The following is a 19792-nucleotide window of genomic DNA, read 5'->3' as shown; positions in this document are numbered from 1 at the left end:
CGCCTCTGCCGCGGGAGGGCCGCGCCCCCCGGCCCCATGACCCGGGCCGGGCCGGGCCGCCCCGCGGGGCCGACAGCGGCGAGCGGGGCCCCGCCGCCGCCCTCAGCGGGAGGGGATGGGCGGGACGCTCCAGGCACCCCCCATTGGCTGCAAGGCAGACGCTCCCCACCCATGAGCTGTTAAGGTGGCGCCGCCTGTTGGCCAAGAGCGCCGATGGACGGCAGGGTGAGCCTATGCGTGCGGCGGGCGGGGTCCCGCCCCCGGAAGTGTGCTCGCTGTCGGCGGCGCGGGCCGGTCCCGGCGGGAGGTCCGCCATGGCCGGCGGCGGGGACGCGCTCCGTGCCCTACTCCGCGCCGCTAACGCCCTCCTGCAGCAGCACCGCTACCGCGCCGCGCTCGCCGTCCTCAAGGGCTTCCGCAACGGGGCCGTGTAAGTGCGGCGGGGGCAGCTGAGGGGAGGGAGGGGGCGCCGGGCCCGGGGCGGGGGTGGGTGCTGTCTCGGTTCCCTCGGGGCCCAGTCGCCCCGAGAGCCGCGGGAAGGCCGCCGTGTGTCCTCCTTGCCTGTAAGGAGGCCGGGGCTGTTGTGGTGGAGGTTCGGGAGAGGCGTTTCCCTCCCCCTCACCCGTAGGTGGGGTTTTAACTGGTTTTGGGGTCCCCTTTGAGCCTGGCTTATTGGGGTGTGTGTTCCCGTAAGCCTGTGGCCTGGGCTCCTTCTGGTTTGGTGTGCTGCTGCTACTGGGCTGACTTACAAGTAAGATGTAGTTGCTTAAGTAGCATCTTTTGGTTATCAGTAGAATAGAAATACAATCATTACATATTATACTACAAAAACTCTGCAATATCTATTTGCTTTTGCAGTTATGGAGCAAAAATTCGTGCCCCACATGCCCTGGTGATGACTTTCCTATTCAAGAGCGGAAGGTATGAACCCTAGTTCTGTATTTCTGCATTACTGCTTAGAGCGCTTTCATTCAAGCATTCAATTTTTCGTGTTACCAGAGGGCTTAAAGAGCAGAAGGATATGTGAGCCATGTTCATAGCCTGTTGTTCTGAGAGCTAAGCAGGACAACTCATATGCATACACAAATATACACAGTCATGGGGGTCAACCACTCATAGAACGGCTGATGAGAACCAGTGGGCAGAGGAGAGGTTACCAGATGCAAACAGCAGCACTCTGCTCTCTGTTCAAATGAGGGAAGCCAAACTATAGCAGTGCGCGTTGTGGCTTTCCCTGCTTGTGCCAGAGGTTTGCACTTAGGCAAAAAATTAAAAAAAAAGGCTGCTTGACTAGTCATAGAATTAGGCAGAAGCACAGTCTGCAGCCTAAGTAGAGCTGTATTCTGACGAGTGAGCCAGAGGTGAAGGGATTTCTCTTCCCTCACAAGATGTCCCGTGGGGTGCCCCAGCTATCCGTCTAGATGGGCAGGCCAGAGGGGCGTAGCATCCAGGCTGAGTGACTGCCGTGGTCCTGCCTTTTTGCTCTGCTAATTGTCTGTTTCTTTTCTTCAGTTTAAGAGAGAAATTGAAATCGATTGCTCAGGCTACGTACACTCATTCCCGGAACTTGGCGTATTTTGTGTCCACCTACAAGGGGCTGATGGCGTTGCAGTCCCGACTACAGGGGAAAAAAATTCCGTTTCATTCTTTCTTTGCAGCCTGCATTGGGGGTTGGCTAGTGTTCGGTGAGAACAATCCCATCAACAGCCAGGTAAATGCGTTCTTTAAAAGTTTCCATGACAAAAAAGCCCGACAGTTGGATGATCATGTGCCAGGAAGTGGTTGGTATAGCCTGGCATGTTTCTGGTGGTTCTTACCATGTAGCATTACTCTTTTACCATATTCCTCTTTGCACAAGTTCTTGTTTTGGCTGCTCTGCACTCAAGTTCTAGAGGTGGTTGTGCGCCTTCGTGAACGGTGTGTGCAGTTTGAGTGCTAAAAGCCCAGGTTTACCTCCAGAGCTGCACTCGTATACCTAGGAAGGCAGGCAGGCAGGCAGTCACACAATCCAAAGCCATTTGTTTACCCCACCTGTCATCTGAGCTGTGGTAACTGACTGTGCGCTCCTACTCTGCTTACTCGCAAGGTTAAACCCTTTAGCTTGAATGTTGTGAGTGTAGAGCACAATCGGTTACTGAGCTACACTTAACTGGTTAACCTGACAAAAGCTGCTCAGGGGATGTTTGATTTAAAGCTGGTTGTTAACATGGTCACAGATTAATCAGTCAGTAACACACACAGATGCAGATTAATCAAAAGTGGTGTTGTGCAATGCCCTGCAAGAACATACCTTCAGTCTGGTTTTAGGATGTGTCCAGACTACCGAGTTTTTATCTGATTGGCAGGTTAGCAGGGCTGTTCTGTGACTAGCATTAACTGAGCAAAGACAAAAGTTGTGCAACTGCAAAGATGTGTTGCATGAAGCGTAACTTGTCCTAAATCAGAGCACCAGCAGAGAAGTAGGAGTTTGAGGATGTAGGGAAGACACAAACATCTCCATTTATAAAGACTGCTTGATATGTGAACCTACAACCTGTTTGCTTTTCAGTTGGGTAAATTGTTTCTGCCCCTCTTGCCTGGCTTATTGTTTCTCAATCACTTAACCTGGCTAGTGTATCTAGTCAGGTTATTGACGTAATGTTCTTTGGGTTTTCTCTTCATGCAGATCATTATGTACCTGCTTTCTCGTATCCTGTTCGGCTTGTCTCGGCTGGCAGTGGAAAAGGGCTATGTCCCACAGCCAAAGCAGGATCCCTTTCCGCTTGTCGCTGCTCTGATATGGGGGACAGTTCTCTGGCTCTTTGAATACCACCGGCAAACTCTGCAGCCTTCTCTGCAGTCCTCCATGACCTACCTATATGACGATAGTAATGTATGGCATGACATTTCTGACTTTCTCATTTATAACAAAAGAACAGACAGCAAGTAGGTGGTTCATTGTAAAACACCTTTGAATGGGATGGTACCTTCCAGCAGCGAAGAGAAAAGGTTATTCTATTGCTCTTGACTGGTGATGTTTTTTTAAATTAACATCTGTCAGGCAGAGTTGCCTCTTGTGTCCTGGCCAAAATGTTCTAATTAGTCTTCTCTGGGCTCTGTTTAGAGCAAGTAAATACTCCACGGAAACTTGTTGCAGTCTTTTTAAAAAAGGAGGCCTTATTTTCCCTGCAAGTATGGCTTTTAGGGGTTTTTGTGTTTGAAGACAGTAAATGTACTTACAAAACAACAGCCTGATGGTAAATGGAGAGTATGTCTAATGATGAAAAATGTTCTGGGGATAGTCTGCATGCTCGCAAGACAGAAGCATTTTTCTGTGCTGCTGTGCTCGCTCGGGTGTGATGGGAGTGGGGGACCTGCTCAGATCTGAAAGCAGGGACATAATTTCTTGATTTCTGTAGCTGACTGGAAATCTTGTTTAAACTATTACAAGAACAGTTGTGTGCTCCTTAAGAGAGTTCCTCTGCAGTTTTCCCTCGGGGAGACAATAAGATGTTTGAGAATAAAACTGTTAAGATTGTCTGGTATGAGCCTGCTAAGTCAGGCGTGGAAGGACTATTTTTGTTCAGTTTCTTTCATGCACTTGGGCTGAATCTGTCCCTCTGCAGAGTGCACTAATTAATACCCTGGAATTATTTTACACTTATTTGTAAAGCTTTTAAAAGCTGCTTGAACTAAATACCAAAAACAGTTACGCAACTTAGACTCCTTTGAAAACAGGCTGAGGCACATTGCACGCCCTCAGATATCACACTGGGTACTTTATATGTAGAAGCGAGCAACGCTTTTAACAAGCACTTTTATTTTGGTGGAAGATAAGCACATGGGTTTCTCTTGGGTCCAGAATCTACCCTCCACAGCAGTGGCATTTGTTAGCTGTATTCAAACTTAAATGTACCTGTAGTTTGTGCAGGCTTGTTGCTGAGCCAGGTTGAGGCTGCAGATGAATATATGAGCAAATCTTCCTCTTAAAAATACACTGCTGAGCCCCAGATGCAGTGCGGCACACACTGGGCTTTAACAGAAGATTGACTAGATAGCTGAGAACAAAAACTGGTTTAAAATTAATAAATTCAAACTGTTAACAGTGCAAAGCACTTACACTGCCTTATAACACTATACCATTCACTGAATGATGTACATTAAAATAATTCCTGACACACTGGTTTTATGTGGTGATATTTGCAAGAGAGTCGTTAAGTTCCCTGTGCTAACCGTTCCCTTTTGGGTCAGTCAGGACTGTTTTGTTTGCTCTTCCTGTACCCATCTGCTTTTCCATCCTGACCTGACCATGTAATTTCATAATCCTGCTGATGCTGTTCTTCATTGTCTTTTGCAGTCTCTTTATCCTCCAGGCTCTAGCAATTTGTCATATTCAATGGTATGACTGAAACAGTACATTTAAGTTCAGGTAGCTTCTGAGCAGAAAAAAATTCTCAATTTCTTAAGTAATTTTTCCTTGTCCTCCTAAGCTCTTTTACTACTACTACACATATTCTGAGCGCTGCTTTGCTCTTTATTTCTCCACTGTCTGTCAGCAAGAGGGAGAGTGAAATGTTCCCCTCCCCATAGTCTGTCTGGTGCTGGAATGTTTGGGATTGAATTGCATCCTGAGTGGCTCAGGTGGAGTAGGAGTAAAGTCTTCTGGCTCTCGAACTGAATCTAAGAGCGAGTCCAACTACATTCACTGTGAGATCTTACAGTATAGAGACAGAAGCTTCGTTGCACTCATGCCATGCAAATCCATGACTTACTCATGTTTGGTGCCCAAACACCAAGATACTGCTTTGCCATAATAACTATCTGTGGTACCTTTACCATTTAACTTCACCTGCTATTACAGTCTGTACTTAACGCTTGAATTTGAACACCGATCAGTATTTAATCAGATAGACCCCAGGAAAGCTATAGAAGTTAGGAATTAGGTTTGTTTCTTCGTGGTTAAATATTTTGCTTGGTGGAGATAAGCTTAAAGATTCAAGTACAGAAAAAATACTGAAGCTACAGGTGAGGTCTGATTGCTTTATAAACATCGTATCATTATTTGCACCACTGCTGGATATCTGAAGCAGTCCTCAATATTGTTCCAAGTAAGAATGTTAGTATTCTGCTAATATTGCTGAATGCCTGCAAGCTTTAGTGGGATTTCAGAAAACCCTTCCACAATCTGACAGCTATGGCTTGAGAATTTCTCCCTAACACTATTAGATTCACAAATCCTTGACCGTGTATAATTATTGTAGCAAAAGATGGTGCAGGCTGGTTATGTGAGCTGTGTGTCTGTAAGAAGTTTTTAACCTTTTTAATTTATAGCTGGCATTCTTTTCTCTGAGAAAGGTTTGTGATTCCTTTAGAGGCAAAATTACTTTCTACTCCTACTAGTTCTACCACTGCAACCATGTGGCTGCTTGTGCAGTGCTTCTCTGGCCACGTGAAGGACAAGTGACCTGTCCTGTCCTTTTTACACTACCGTAGTATCTCTGTCCTCTCTAGATGGCAAAAACAAGCCAATAGCAAGTTTCTAGTATCAACCTGGCAGCAGCGGCCATCAGTCATACTTGGTTCAAAATGCCCTTTTTCTCTTGGGAATCTATCACCAACTTCACTTTCAAAGCAAATTGTGCCCAAGCCTCCAACCATCTGTACTTCTGATCCAGGACCCAGCTGCTGTCCCTGGAAGACAAACTGCAGCTCATCCCAGGAGCAGGTCCCCTATAGCAGCAGCCATTAGCCGGGTGTTTGCAGACGGTTGGTTTTCCTGCTGCGTTGGGGCAGGATGTTAAGCTGCAAGTCACTTCTTTCCCCGGGGGAAGTAATTGGAACAGTTCTTTAATGGCATTAGTCTGCATTGCTGTTTCTGTGACCAGATAGCTGGGGATGAACCCCTTATGCTACCAAGGTGTTGGAACAATGCGGGCGTGTAGTAAGGAAGTGAACTAGAAGTAATTTGTCTGAGTCAGACTTTTCGGATACATAAGTTACACTCCCTGCCCTCCCCCATTGCATTGTGTGGGGAATTGTGTCCCCTGTTTGTGTTCCTTTTTTATTAGCATTAAAACCAGAAGAAATAGAGGCAGTTGGGAAGCCACCTGCGAATCGGCCAAATGCTTAAGAATCACAAAGAAGTGCCCCCAGCCCTGCTCGGTTTTGAATTTTAAGATGAACGTGGGTTGGTTTGTCTACATCGACTTTATTTTCCCTTGTTATTTCTTCCTCGACACCTGGCTGTGAGTTGCTGAGTGCCTCTAAAAAGGAGCAGAGCATCTCAATGCTTAGCTCAGTTTGTCAAAAATTAGGATTACCGGATGAAATTGAAGTGTTCGTTTTAAAATTACGCTTCTCCTTCAGTTTTTAAGCCTCTTTTAGAGGCAGTTTTAAAGGTTAATTAATCAAACTGATCAGAAGTTTTCAGCAAGCCTTGAACAGTAGACTGGCTATAGTGAGCTATTAGTCATTTATTTTATGAAGGAACAAAGCAAGCTCAGGGTTATTTACTGCCGCTGCATGCTGCCATAGCATACCCACTGTGCTTCACTTCTCTTTGGAGGCCGGCTTGTATGCTAGCGCTGCCCATCAGGATTGCTGAAGAACCATTTCCGGGACAATTACATTATTTAACAAAGGTGAAAATTAAATGGGTGCATGACATTTGGTTTAGCTAAGGTTTTCTGTACTGTGTTTGATCCTTCCAGTTAAGGGGAGGATATTTCTGAGAGAAAAACCTGTGCTTGTCCAATTAGTGCCACAGAGAAGTGCTTATGGAGGTTGCTGCTGCTGTAAGATGTGAACCTGTGTTCGCAGCGTGATGGCATGCTTTGTCCTGGTCACCATCGATGTGTCTGGGCAATAACCACCCCTGCTCTGGACCACTGGGCCAGGAGGGACAGGCTGCAAAAGAGCTTTGATATTGGTGTTGCGAGACTTTCTTGCCCTGGTAGCATACGTAGTTCAAGCGCTGCTTTAAACCAAGCTGGGTGAGGAGCAGAAGTGCAGGGATGATCTCTGACTGCTGAAGTAGACCAAAACCGGTGTCTGCGCAGACCCCCTGTGACTGCGAAGGGTCCCCTGTGCATGCCAAGCTCTGCAGCCAGCTGGGAGCTGTCATGGATGGCTGGTGGTAGTGGAGTAACCAGAACCCCATGCAGATACCCGTACACAGGAGAAACTGCTGTGACTCAAATTCCTTTTCAGTGTGTCAGCACAAATATGACCTTCAGATAGTACCCCAAGCCACATGCTGTTTCCTATTTCTCAGGTTGTGTTTGTCTTCCTGGATTATGCCAACCTGAGCAGAACGTATTTGGTTTTCTGAGGCTGGTTTTGAAATCAGCAGATAAGGGTGGAGAGAAAATAAGGCGTAATGCTATCCAGCTTAATGTCTGTCTGCCACTGTTAATATTTTAGGGGTGCTAATCTTGAATTTTCAACCTGTGTGTTCATACCAGATTGTTGGAGGAGGTAACTTTTTTTCTTCACTTAGAGGAATTTTCATCTGTCTCATTTCCTTATGAGACTGGTAGTGAGGAGGGGGAAAAACAAAATTAAATGCTCTATAATACAATATTATTACCTCTGGTTTTGGTATATATTTTGTGTTCATAATTGCTGTGTAATCCAGGCCCTGGTTTTCTGACAGCGTAGAATAAAGTTAAGAACATAAACTCAGGTAACTTGTAATTATGCTGATCAGAATGCTTGTAGGAATGTGTCCATTTTTGATTTTTAAAATGTGTGAAAAGGGGGGTAGTGGTGACTCCTTGTGCAGTCAGTGTAGTACATCAATCCAAGACTTTCTGCTAAACTCATTTGCAGATTATTTCTGTATAATCACTCTTTGAATATTATAATACTGTGCTTTCTATAATAATAAAACCTAATTTTTTGTCTTTTTCTACTGTCATCATTATTAAGCTAAAATATATGAAGTAATGCTTAATTACTGCACGTTACTAGCCCTATATGTAGAGAAGTCATGCACGGAGTGCATTGTTGGCATTGGTTGTGCCCTCCTGTTACCAGCTTGGAGGCAATAGCCAGTGCTGCCTTGACCACACCATCAGATTTAAGCACTGCAACACTGGCCTGCTCGGGTAAGGATCCTAGCTGCAAAGGCAGATTGGGGTGGCTGTTACCTTTTTTTTTTTTTAAGCATGAACTTTCCTATGCCATAGCTGTTTGGATCGCTTAGCGTGCTGTGTCTTCAGACCAAGTGACTCAAATTGGGGCTACACCGGGAGGTTCGTAGCATGTACAGACTGGAGACACTCAAATACAGTGTAAATGGGACGGAGTGTGACCGGCTCTTGCATTGCAGCTAGCAAAGAGTCCGTCTGTCCCATTGGGTATTCCTGGGGTGGCATGGTTACAGGGCAGACTGCTCCTTGGTGCCTTGCAGTCCGCCAGGAATGTGTGCGAGTGGTTGCAGAGAGCATGCAAGTGTTCAAAGAGAAGTCAGCTGGAGGACGCTCTGTTGGTGACTGCCCCACTCAGATGTGGAGTCCTGGCTTCAGCCTGTGTGCCTGGTCCTTGCCCAAATACTCCTCTTTAGGGCAGACAGCTTGCGGCAGGACCATCTGCCAGAGCAGGGCATAGGTACGTGGCACTGGACACAAGTCCGAACCTGCTTTGCTGGTTAGCTGAACAAAATAAGGACATACACAAATAGTTAAGACAAAATAAGGATGTATATAGATGATTTTGCTGTCTCTTCCAAGCTCAGAGCTACAGAGAATATGCTATAGAGGTAACAGCTGTGGTAGTAGAGATAAAGCAGTCCCTGTGTGAAGAGCTCCCTACGGCACAGGCAGGTAAGGGAGGTCCTGATCCCAAGCAGAAGAAGGTCCCTCTGCGAGGGGAGTGCTGAGTAGCTGTAAGACAAAACCTCCTGCCTTGTAGCTGCTGTAATACTGGAGTGTCCAGCCCGGGCCCATGAGAAGCCAAATTAACACCTCCAAACTGATGTCAGCCCTATCGTAAAGTGTTTTTTTTTCCCCCTCTCAAAACATCGTACTGTACCTGAGCTCTTCTTCCGTTCTAAGTGAAGCTCTGAGCGAGCTACAGGTTTTGCTCTGACACTTTATGTGCCTTTTGGGTTCACACTGCCATTGACCGTGCTCTGAACCTGCTGGGAAGTGAACTTGTACTAGCTAGTTACTAAGTCTAGGTAAAGGCTAAAGCACGGAAGGCAACATCAAGGGGCTTATTCCCAAATGTACTGCTTGATGACTCCCAGGCTATTTGCACAACATGCCACTGTGCAAGGAGAGAAACACTTGAGCCTCTCCATTCCTCTGCAGGCCTTGAGTGAAGGAGGTCGAAGAGCCTTGTCGAACAGAGTGGCTTTTAGCAACTGGCGGGGGAAGCTGGCGTTTGTACTGCTCTGTCTTACGGAGGCTGGAACAAGATTGCCCTGTTTGGCTGTGAAGAGCAGAGCAGGGGGTGAGTGGGCTCCATGCCCCTGTTGCTTCTACTTTGTGAGCTCTAATAACAAATGCCATCATACGAGAGAACAAAATAACACTGCTGAATCTGTTGTGCCCAGCATCCAAGAAAGTAGCTGACCTGATTGATGTCTTGGGAGAAGAGCTGCTGGTGTAGTCTTCTGTAACAAGATGCAAGGGAACAGGCAGTTCCTAGCTTTTGGGACCGGGATCTGAGAGAAGACACCCAAAGCAGTGATGGTCTCCCTTGTGCCGCAAGCAAGCTTTAGTTATTTTATTTGCGCTATCAGAAAATCACTTCGGTTCCTGTAGAAAGAAGGCAATGGTTAAGGTGACAGGTGGAGGACAGTAAGGTCAGGATGGCAGGACTGTGGGGGCTCTGGGCTTTCCCCAGCTGCCTGTCCCCTCCGCAGGTCCTCTTGCAGCAAGAGTGTGCCACGCTGTCAGCTCGCCGTCATCTGAACCAAAGCGCTGGGGGCAGAAGCATTGGCAGGAGACCCTGGGGGAAGTCGCGCTTCCCTTCACGGAACGCAGTCATTCCAGTGCAACAGCTCAGCGCAGTCCATATGGGAACTGCTGAAAGTAGGACCTCGCTACAGATGACAAGGACACTAAATGTGCTTCTGGGACACCTACGTGCTAAGGTTAACTGAGCACAGGGATGCAGGTTTGCATCCTGCCAGCTCTCCTCCTGTCTGGTCCCACTGCCAGGAGATGATTTTGCAGCGTAGATACCAGCTCAGCTCCATCTGCAGCCCCGGTCTGTGCTTTTCCTTCAGCACAGGGACCAGCAGACACCCCTTGGCCTGAGCCTGTCCCGATGGGCAAGGCAGCCAAGACCCACCTGAACTCGGTGACTGCTGCGGGGTAAATCCAGCTGGGGTACAAAGTGTATGAATAGCCTTCCTGATCCTCTCATGACCAAGTGCGGCCATGGAGACAGGACTTTATCTTTGTGCAGCACCCACCAGACAGCTAATCTTGGGAGCACGTCTCCACTCCTTAGCAGGGCTGGTGAGACTGGGAGGAGGCTGCAGCTGTGCAGGAGACGGGGTTCATCTGCTTTCCCTCATATGCATGCAAGAAAAGCCCCTGCCCTTCCTTCTCCCACCAACATTTGCCTTTCATTTGTCTTTGCAACTGCCCTTTTTCAGCGCTGCCAGCACTAAAAGCCTTGGAGAAGTTGCAGTGCAGCCAGGCAGTGTGGCAGCTCAGGGGAAAGGGGGGCAAAGCACAGCCTGCTCCCCCCGAATAAGCTCTGGCATGAATTGGGGAGGGGGGTGGGGGGTGGAAACCAGCCTTTGTGAGCAGAGCGAGAGCAGCTGGTGCAGCAGCTGTGTCCCAAACCCTGCGTCACCCCAGGAAGTGCCTGGCCGAGGCTCCCCAGGGACAGGGAGAGCACTGCCAACCATTTGCTCCCGCCCGGCTGTTGGGATTGCCTTTTTCTCCCCTCCCCAGATGGAAGAAACATTAACTGTGTGCAAACATCTGGTCTAACTGTTGCTTATGCTTCACAGTAATGATGATATTGCAGTGCAAGGGCTCCGGAGAGCAGGCCCTTGAATATTAGAAGGGCTAAGCGTTAATTAACTGTATTAATTTCCCTTAAGCAAGGCAGCATTTCTATTTGCTCTTTGCTGATGAAGAAATGAGGCACGGAGAGGTGGTATGATCGGTCACGGACATGCAGTATGTTACTGGCGTATTTAAAGATGTAGGAATCCAGGGAAATCATGGCACTGCTCCGTGCTGGCTGTCCTGCAGGGGAATTGCAGCCACTGCCAAAGTATCCAGCATAAAATCCTTTAAAGCCTGGAACCTGTTAGGCCAGCGCAGGGGCACTGCGTGTCAGGATCTGCTCCGCAGCAAAGGATTTAACTCATCACTGCAAATGCCTCCTGCATCCCACGCACTGGTGGAAAAAACACCGTCTGCTGCATCCCAGGCAGGTCGGGGTTGGCAGCAGCACCAGGCCAGGAGCCAGTGCTGGCCCACAGCCCTGCCCGGCGGCGGCAAGGGGCTGCAGGCCACTGTGCTCAACCACGGGGTCCCCCGGGGATGCATGGGGCAGATCATAGGGGGCATGGAGGGGTTAAACCCTAGGATAGGCTCAGAGGGGTTTTGGGTGCCTGGTGGAGACTCACACTCCAGGCTTTGCCCATGACCTTCAACATCTCTGGGCCCTGGGAAAGGCCTAGTCTTTAAATGTTGGGGGGGGGGGGTAATGGAAGGATTTTTTTTTTTTTTTCCTTTTTAATTATGCTTTCTCATGCAGTAGGAAGGTTATCAGCATCCTGCACGTGGGAGATGCTGATGGCGGGAGCCGCCTGTGCCCGTGTCTCGTGAGTGGACTATCATCTCTCCCGGTGTGGCGGGACCACTCCCAGCTCTGGCTGCCGTCCCCTCTGCCCCTGCCTCCACCCTGGCTGCACAGTCCTGCTGCCGGCACGGTCAAGTGCGGATTTTGCTTCCAGCAGAGCTTTTTCTCCGTGCTGCCCTGCAAGGCGTTATCAACTAGTGCTGAAGAAGCTGCTGAGATCCACAGCTGTTCGGTGTTTGTAAACACAAAATGCCGCGAATCATCCAGCAAACAGACAGAGCGGATTGCAGCATCCCCATCTTTCCGTGCGAGCTGGACCCCTCGAGCAGTATCAGAGCCCAAAGCCTCACGACTTGCCCGATGGCCTCATCCACAGTCTCGGGGCAGCTTTGCAACGAGGGAGATGGCACAATCCTGAACTCATCCCTTCTTCCCTCCACCAGTCTTACAAACACGGTACAAGAGTCCCAACATCCCCCGGAGAACGTTGCCCCCACAGTACAGCAGACTAAGGCTGCACCCCAGCAAGGCTGAGCACCCCGTGACGCCCACCAGCTCCTTGACAAGCATTGCTGCGGGGCTGCCCCTGCGGCGAGGGGATGCTACCAGCCCGGGCAAGGCTGGAGTTACTGTCATCCCCCCCGGGGAAGGGGGACGTCGGGGGGCAGCCTGGGACACCCCCCAGAGCCCCAAATCCCCCGCCTTTTCTCCACCGGTGTCTCATCCGGGCCCCAGGGGTGGGCAGACTCCGCGGGGGAGGGCGATATGAACTTTGCTCGTGGGTGTGGGTGCCAGTACCCCCCCCGCCATCCACAGAACAACTGCACCCGTAGCCGGAAACCCGTCACCTCGACGGGGTAAGAACCGGAGCCCGGGCCCGGGACTCCTCCGTGCACGTCGCTAGGGATGATTCGGAAGGGGGATCCCGGGGGCGGCGGGGTGGCGGGGGGGGGACGGGGACAGCGGCGGTCGCCGCCGTCCCCCCCCGCCTCCGCCGCCGTCCCCCGCACCCACGCGGCGCGTCCCCGAGCCGCCCCCCTATTGGCCCCTGCCTCGGCCCGGCGCCGCCGATTGGCCGCCTGTCAGCGGGTCCGGCGCCGCCGTCCGTCACCAATAAGCGAGCGGCACCGCCCGTCGCTTCGGCGGCGGTGACCAATAGGACGGCGTCCCCGCTTCCCCCCCCTTTACCCGCCGCGGCGCCCGGCGCCGGGCGCAGCCAATGGGCGGGCGGTGGGGAGGCTCGCGCCGCTTTCGCGGCAAAAAGGATTTGGCGCGCAAAGGCGCGCGGGGCCGGCGCGCCGAACAATACGGCGGCGGGCGCGGAGCCGAACCGAGCGGAGCGGCCCCGCGCCCGGCATGGGCCGCGCCCCTGCCCGCGCCCTGCCCGCCGCGCCGCCCGCCGCCCCGGCGGCCATGTGAGCCATGGCGGCGGCGGCGGGCGGCGCGGCGGGGCTGGCGGCGCTGCTGGGCAGCGCCTCCCCGCACCTCCTCATCGTCTCCGCCGCCGAAGAACCCGCGGGCAGCGGCCACCCCGACGCCGACGTCCTGCTCTTTGCCACGCCGCAGCCCGCCCGCCCCGGCGCCGCGCCGAGACGGCCAGCGCTGGGCCGCCCGCCGGTAACCCCGGGGGGCCGGGACGGGGAGGGGGCGGCGCGGGGGCGGGGGAGCCCAGGACCCTGCGGGCTCCGGCGAGGCCGTGATGTATACCGGGCCGCGCTATGTGTCGAGCCGTGCAATACTGGGCCTCCTCGGGCCGGGCTATATGCCGGGCGGGGCTGTGCCATGCCGTGCCCTGCTATACGCTGCTACCCTGTGCTATGCCGTGCTCTGTATCGTGCCATGCTCTGTGCCCAGCTGTGCCATGCTATACCAGCCGTGCCACGCCATACCGTGCCACACAGCACACCTGCCGAGCACGGTTCTTCCCCAGCTGCGGCTCCAGAAACCAGATGCCCGGGAGTTGGGCCGTGCTTTGCCTTCCCCTCCTGAGGCCCACACCTGCTTTGGGGTGCTCCCTGCAGTGTGGTGGGGCCCCTCGCAGCTGGGCCAGCCCCCCATTCCCGCTGGCATGCGTGGCAGCCGGGGTGCGGCTCCCGTCAACCCGTTCCTGTCAGGAGCAGGAGCTTCCATACCCTGTGGTGCTATGCCCCTGGCGGAGGGGGGATCCCTTGGGGGTCTATCGCGGCTGCACTCTTGTCATGAGCACTGTGGGGGGCTGTGGCGGTGGCCATCCCTCTGATGAGCCCCATCCCTTGCAGGTGAAGAGGAAGCTGAACTTGGAGACGGATCACCAGTACATAGCGGAGAGCCTGCCGGTGGGCCGGGGCAAGGCCAGAAACCCTGCTAAAGGTACTGGCTGTGCTCCCCCAACTCCCCACCCCAAACCAGCCCAGCCCAGAGCTGGGTGTCCGGGAGCCCCACTCTGCTGCCCACAGGCTGGGCTGCAACTCTGGGCTTGTCCCTGGCAGCTTCTCCCCGTCCCTTTGTGTCAGTTTGGAGAGGGTGTTTCTGGGACCAGGCTGGTTTTGGCCACTCTTTCCAGCCCGTGCTGCTGTCCCCCTGGGCTGGTGGCATGGTTGTCCTGCCTGTCTGCTGGGCACCACACTGGCTCCATCCCTCCCTGTGGGATGGAGCTGTAGCCACCGGCATGGTGTCAGTGCAGGCCCAGGTGGACCCTCCATTATCTCCCCCCTGACCCTTGCCTGGCACCTTGGTGTCACAACTGAGCTTGCGGTCACGGCTGAGCACAGGTGTCAGAGCCCGTGCCAGGTCCTGCAGCATCCTTCCCATGGAGGATGTGAAGAGCACACCCCATTGCCCTGAGAAACCAGATGGGTTTCAGGGTGCTGGTCTTGGTCCGCGAGCCATCTGTGAGCGTGGGGGGATGTTTTGGGACTTCTCAGCTCCAGCACTGGGTTTCTCTTGTGGCTAAATCACACTTGTCCTCGGCGGCTGGCAGGGGCAAAGTCTCCTGGGGAGAAGTCCCGCTATGAAACCTCGCTGAACCTCACCACCAAGCGCTTCCTGGAGCTGCTGAGCCAGTCACCTGATGGCGTGGTGGACCTCAACTGGGCGGCCGAGGTCCTGAAGGTGCAGAAGAGGCGCATCTACGACATCACCAATGTCCTGGAGGGCATCCAGCTCATCACCAAGAAGTCCAAGAACAACATCCAGTGGCTGTACGTCCCTGGGCTGGGCTTGTGGGGCTGTGCCTGGCTGTCCGCTGGGATGGGGGAGCTGCCTGGGCCAGGCTTGGAGTGGAGCAGGGTCTTGCTGGGATGGAGAAGCGTAGAGTGGTGTCACTGGAGCATCTGCTCTGGGTTCGAGTGGGGTCCCCCTTCACATGGTCCACAGCCCTGGGCGAAGGCTGTGCTCAATTGCAGGTGGCTCCCAAGCAGCATTGGTATTCCTGTGTTGTCTGTGAGTTTCCCTCAGGCTCCCTGGGCTGATTCCCTGGGTATGGGGTGGGATTTAGCCTGGTCCGGGTGGGGGCAGTCACAGTGTGGGGCAGAGGGAGCTGTGGCGTTAGGCTTCTGATGGCTGCGGTGCTCCTCAGGGGCAACCAGGCCACCGTGGGGGCCCCCGGCCGGCACCGGCTGCTGGAGAAGGAGCTGCGGGAGCTGCAGGCAGCCGAGCGGCAGCTGGACGACCTCATCCAGACGTGCACGGTGCAGCTGCGCCTGCTCACTGAGGACCCTGCCAACCAGCAATATCCTTTGGTGCAGGGCCGGGATGGGGCCGGCTGGGGGGGGGGAGCAGTTGAGCCCCGAGGTGCACCCAGCAGCATTGCAAGTCAGGGCGTTTTGCTGCCTGCCCCGCTGCTGCGTGAAAGCATCCCTGTGTCTGCTCCTTGACCCGCCACACCGCAGCCTACGTTACCTGCCAGGATCTCCGCAGCATTGTGGACCCCTCAGAGCAAATGGTGATGGTTATCAAAGCCCCCCCGGAGACCCAGTTGCAGGTCTCGGACCCAGCGGAGGTAAGCTGGGGCCACCCTCTGCTCCTCATGTCTGCACAGCCCTCAGCAAAGCCCAGCCCAGGCTCCCCAGGCATCCTTGCACCTCCTTATCTCACTCCTCTCCCCTTATACCAGGCTTTCCAGGTCTCCGTGCGAAGCACTCAGGGCCCCATCGACGTCTTCCTCTGCCCCGAGGACAGCTCGGGGGTCTGTAGCCCCGTCAAGAGCCCCTTCAAAGCCCCCGCAGAGGAGTCATCTCCCAGCCATTCGCAGGCCAGAGCTTCCCCGCTCCTGCATCCTGCCCAGGATGTGAACATGCCGCTGCTGCCCGGAGAGCAAGGTGGGCGGCTGGGGCTGGGGACAGGAGTGCTGGCGTGATGGCAGGGTGGCTCTGGCCAGGGGTTCTTGCTGTGTTTGCAGCTGTGAGCCCCTCTGCTGTCAGCACAAGCAAGGAGCTGGGGTGATGCTTGGGCACCTCAGCAAGGCAGGAAGGCAGGTTCGCCTGCATAGCCAAAACCTGCTTTTTTGGGTTTTTTTGGCAAGTATTGTGGGATTTACAGCTGCTTCCCATCCTCACAGAAACACTGCTGCCAGGGACGAGCGCACTGCCCAGCAAGTGCCCGGTAGAGGAGGTGAGCCTGTCGCCACTGGCCTCCATGGACGCCCTCCTGGAGCAGAGCAGGGAGGACTTTTCGGGCTTCTTGGCAGACGAGTTCATCAACCTGTCGCCGCCGCAGGCGCAGGACTACCACTTTGGCCTGGAGGAGGGTGAGGGCATCAGCGAGCTCTTCGACTGCGACTTTGGGGACTTCACGCCCTTGGACTTCTGAGGCTCTGCCCAGGTGTTCACAGGGGAGTTGCCAGGTTGGGGGGGCACCCCCGGGCTCCTGCCCTCACAGGCAGGGCGTGCAGGGCAGGCAGCCCTTCCAGCTGCAGCACCTGCAGCTCCTCTCCCTGTCCCTTTTTGCAATATTTTCTTCTTGCCCCTCCAAGACTGGCAGGGGCCGGTGGCGTTCCCAGCTCCAGCCCTGTAAGGGGGATGCCCGGGTGGGGATCCCATCTTGGGAGACTCCCCACAGGGCCCTGATCACGGGGGGGCTGCCCAGGGCAGAGCCGCTGCCCCCCTCCCCTGGCTGCCCGTTACAGAGCTTTAAGCAGTCCTGTGTATAGATTTGATTAATTTATTATTGTCCCCTGGGGACAGCGTTTAATTTCCCAAGGGGGTTGGGGGGGGGCCATGCAGCAGAGTGGGGGTGCCGAGAGGTTTTGTTGTGCTGGGAAGGGGGTGGTGGAGATGCGGGGGGGCACTGGGTTGGAGCTGTCCCCCTGCATGGGGGGCTGCCCACAGCCTGGCTGAGCGTGGGGTATTTATTTATTATTTATGGCGTGTAGGAGCTCTCCCGGGACACGGGGGGCGGGAGGGAGCAGGGGGACGGTGCTGGTGCGGGGGGGACATGGAGGGCCCCACTGGGGGCTCACTGGCACATCCCAGCTTTGCTCGCGGCCAAAACAGGGCTGCTGGCAAGGCCACCGTGGTGGCAGGTGGCTGCGGGAGGGGGGCTGGGGCTGGGGCTGGCAGCCCTGGGACCATGTGCGTGTCCCTTTGGGGGGACAAAGGGGTGTCCTGGGGGGGTGTGCATCTCTGCGGGCGAGGACCCAATGCTGTCTCCAGGCTTTTCTTCCCCTCCCCATGCAGCCGTTCAGCCTTTCGGCTCTGTCTCCCCCTCTCTGGCCCACTGGGGCTGGGAGAGGCAGAGGGGAAGAGAGGGGGGTCCCAGGGCCCCCCGGGGCCAGGCTGGAGACGCACTTTCACTTTTACTGCCTTTTAACAAGCTTGTGTTTCTCTGGGCTTTGTGTTTAATAAAGGTTTCTACTGACTGGCCTTTGGTGCAGGGCTGTGCTCAGGTGGCTGGGGGCACGAGGGGTGGTGGGGACCCCAACCTGAGAAACCAAGGGGTTTTGGGTTATTCTGGAGTGGGGGTGTTCCATTTTGAACTTGAAATGCACAAGCGTTTGTCGCTGCCTGGGGTTGCAGGATGTGCTTTGGTCCTTGGAGGGGTGGGGGTTTTTTTTTCCCCTTCTGCAACTCCACGCATTCCCACGTGTGAGATGGGAGCTGGGGCTGATCCTGCCACCCTCTGCTCCTCCAAAGAGGCCGTGCCCCAGGGGGCTGGGGCGATGGGTCTGGATGGGATCGCTTCTCCTTTCAGCATCCCCCGTCCCCACTCGGCTCCTCTCCTGCCTGGCCCCCTCCCCTGCCTTCCCCCTGGTTTTGGGGCAGTGTTTGCAGGGGGGGTGCCTGCGGTTGCAGCTCCTGTGCAGGGAGGAGGAAGGCAGTGTGGGGCCAATGTGAAACCAGTCCATGCATCCACCACACCAGCAGGCTCCCAGTGACTTCCCAGCTCCCCCATTCACCCCAGCACCTCTTGGTCCTGCCTGAACGCAGCTGCTGGCACCAGTTTGTGGCCCAAAGTTCGAGGTTCCCTGTGTCCCTGCTCAGTAGGGAAGAGCCAGCTGCAAGCTGCAGCCCTGACCCTGAGTGCCCCAGCCCCCTCTGCGGCACAAGGTCCCCTTCCTGGGGAGCAAGGGACATCGAGGACTCCCTGGAGAGGGATGCTTGGAGACTCCAGGGACCCCCCTGGCAGGCTGGAGAGGGCCCGGGGGGGCCATTGCTCCCACCCCAGTGGCAGGCAGGGACGTGTCACTTCCTTCCCATGTTTGTGTGCTCGCTCCCCTCCTCCTCCCAGCCGGCCTCCTGCCTGTTTCTCTGTTAAACAGCCTGATAAATATTTCACCCTGGACCATGTTGCATAAGCTGACCCTGCTCCTGTGCCAGCCTTTGCAGGGAATAGGAGCCCAGGTTCTGACCGGGCTGCTGGTGGGTGCTGGGGTGGCACGGCGAGCCCATCGCCGCTGCCTAGCATCCCACCTCTGTCCTCACGCCTCCATCCCTGCACCTGAGCGCAGTCCCCAGCTCGTTGTGCTGCCACAGGATTGTGCTTACCGCAGGACACACATGGATAGCAGTGTGCTGGTGGAGGGTGGCAAACTCCACAGCTCTGCCCCATCCGTGATGCCAGCTCCCTGCACCGTCCCTGCTTTCAGCCCTCCTCCTTGCAGCTCCCTGGGACCGGCCAGGGCTCGGGAGGGGGGCTGGCGAGGACCCTGATGAGGAGGGGTGTGTGCCATGCTGTCCCAAAACCCAGCGAACAGAAGGGCGATGGCACACAGCCTGTCTGTCCTCTGTGTTTGAGTGGGATGAGCTGGTGGCTTGCTGTCACGCTGTTGCCCCATCAAATGGGGCTTTTTCAGGCAATTAAACTGAAAGACCTCTTCTGCTGCTCCAGTCCATGAGGATCCTGCTCCATAGAGCCGGTGGCAGGAGGACGGGGAGTCCAGGGTGGGTGGGCATGTGCCCTGGTCCTGTGCCTGCTGCATTGTTCTTTACAAGGTCAACATTTGTCACCTGAGGTGACAGAGGTGCTGAAGCTTTTATTATTTACTGCAGGGTGCCCAGCCCAGCCATATGTCAATCCATCCTCATCCCTGTGCTTAGCAAGATCCAGCCCTTCTCCTCTCCCCCTTTTAGTTTTGTTTTTGTGGAGGGTGACGGTGGTCTACAGTGCTGCCTAAAGGGGTGAGACCCCGGCAAAGGGAAAGTGGCCATTGGCTTTCATGGGAGCCAGCGGGCACAGGGAGAGGGGAGAGGACTCAACGCCAACGTCCTGAGCAATGCTGGGCTATTTCCATGAGCAAGCTAACCCCCGGTAGCAGCACAGCTTTTCCCTTTTCCCCCAAGCAAAGGCAATCCTCTCTGATGGCATTCACCATCACATTCCCCTAATAGGGAACCTCATGGGATGATGAGCCCTTGGGAGTCCCAGTCCCCATGAAGCAGGCCCCCCAGCAGGGACAGGACTGTGTCCCCCACTGTGGCAGTGTAGCCCATCTCAGGGGGCGATGCGTTGGCAGCTCCACGTGAGCCAGAGCACTGTAAAAATAACCACTCTGCCTCCCAGGGATGATTCATGATGCAGCTGAAGGGCTTCCCTCCTGCTATTTCGAATCACTGGAGAA

General features: G+C 54.5%; 2 protein-coding genes across 2 annotated transcripts; both read left to right on the top strand.

Moving 5' to 3' along the window:
• Nucleotides 1–210: 210 nt before the first annotated feature.
• PXMP4 (peroxisomal membrane protein 4) lies at nt 211–4157 on the top strand. Its single transcript, XM_052790132.1, has 4 exons — nt 211–430; nt 859–921; nt 1513–1711; nt 2666–4157. The coding sequence occupies exons 1-4, from the start codon at nt 234–236 to the stop codon at nt 2927–2929; spliced, it is 723 nt and encodes a 240-aa protein (XP_052646092.1). The 5' UTR covers nt 211–233; the 3' UTR covers nt 2930–4157.
• Nucleotides 4158–13179: 9022 nt separating this feature from the next.
• E2F1 (E2F transcription factor 1) lies at nt 13180–16709 on the top strand. The gene is made up of 7 exons (XM_052790146.1): nt 13180–13374; nt 14016–14106; nt 14717–14936; nt 15314–15466; nt 15622–15736; nt 15851–16055; nt 16295–16709. The coding sequence occupies exons 1-7, from the start codon at nt 13180–13182 to the stop codon at nt 16543–16545; spliced, it is 1230 nt and encodes a 409-aa protein (XP_052646106.1). The 3' UTR covers nt 16546–16709.
• The last annotated feature ends 3083 nt before the right edge of the window (nt 16710–19792 follow it).

The sequence above is a fragment of the Harpia harpyja genome, chromosome 1 (assembly GCF_026419915.1).
Source record: "Harpia harpyja isolate bHarHar1 chromosome 1, bHarHar1 primary haplotype, whole genome shotgun sequence".
NCBI classification, from domain to species: Eukaryota; Metazoa; Chordata; class Aves; order Accipitriformes; family Accipitridae; genus Harpia; species Harpia harpyja.
This window is presented reverse-complemented; position numbering and strand designations above follow the sequence as displayed.

Excerpts from the sequence above, each read along its gene's own strand:
- PXMP4 (XM_052790132.1), top strand. The coding sequence starts at position 234 with ATGCGTGCGGCGGGCGGGGTCCCGCCCCCGGAAGTGTGCTCGCTGTCG. Across the intron at positions 431-858 it reads GGCTTCCGCAACGGGGCCGT|TTATGGAGCAAAAATTCGTG; the intron begins GTAAGTGCGGCG and ends TTGCTTTTGCAG. Across the intron at positions 922-1,512 it reads TTCCTATTCAAGAGCGGAAG|TTTAAGAGAGAAATTGAAAT; the intron begins GTATGAACCCTA and ends TCTTTTCTTCAG.
- E2F1 (XM_052790146.1), top strand. The coding sequence starts at position 13,180 with ATGGCGGCGGCGGCGGGCGGCGCGGCGGGGCTGGCGGCGCTGCTGGGC. Across the intron at positions 14,107-14,716 it reads GGCCAGAAACCCTGCTAAAG|GGGCAAAGTCTCCTGGGGAG; the intron begins GTACTGGCTGTG and ends GGCGGCTGGCAG. Across the intron at positions 16,056-16,294 it reads GCTGCTGCCCGGAGAGCAAG|AAACACTGCTGCCAGGGACG; the intron begins GTGGGCGGCTGG and ends CCATCCTCACAG.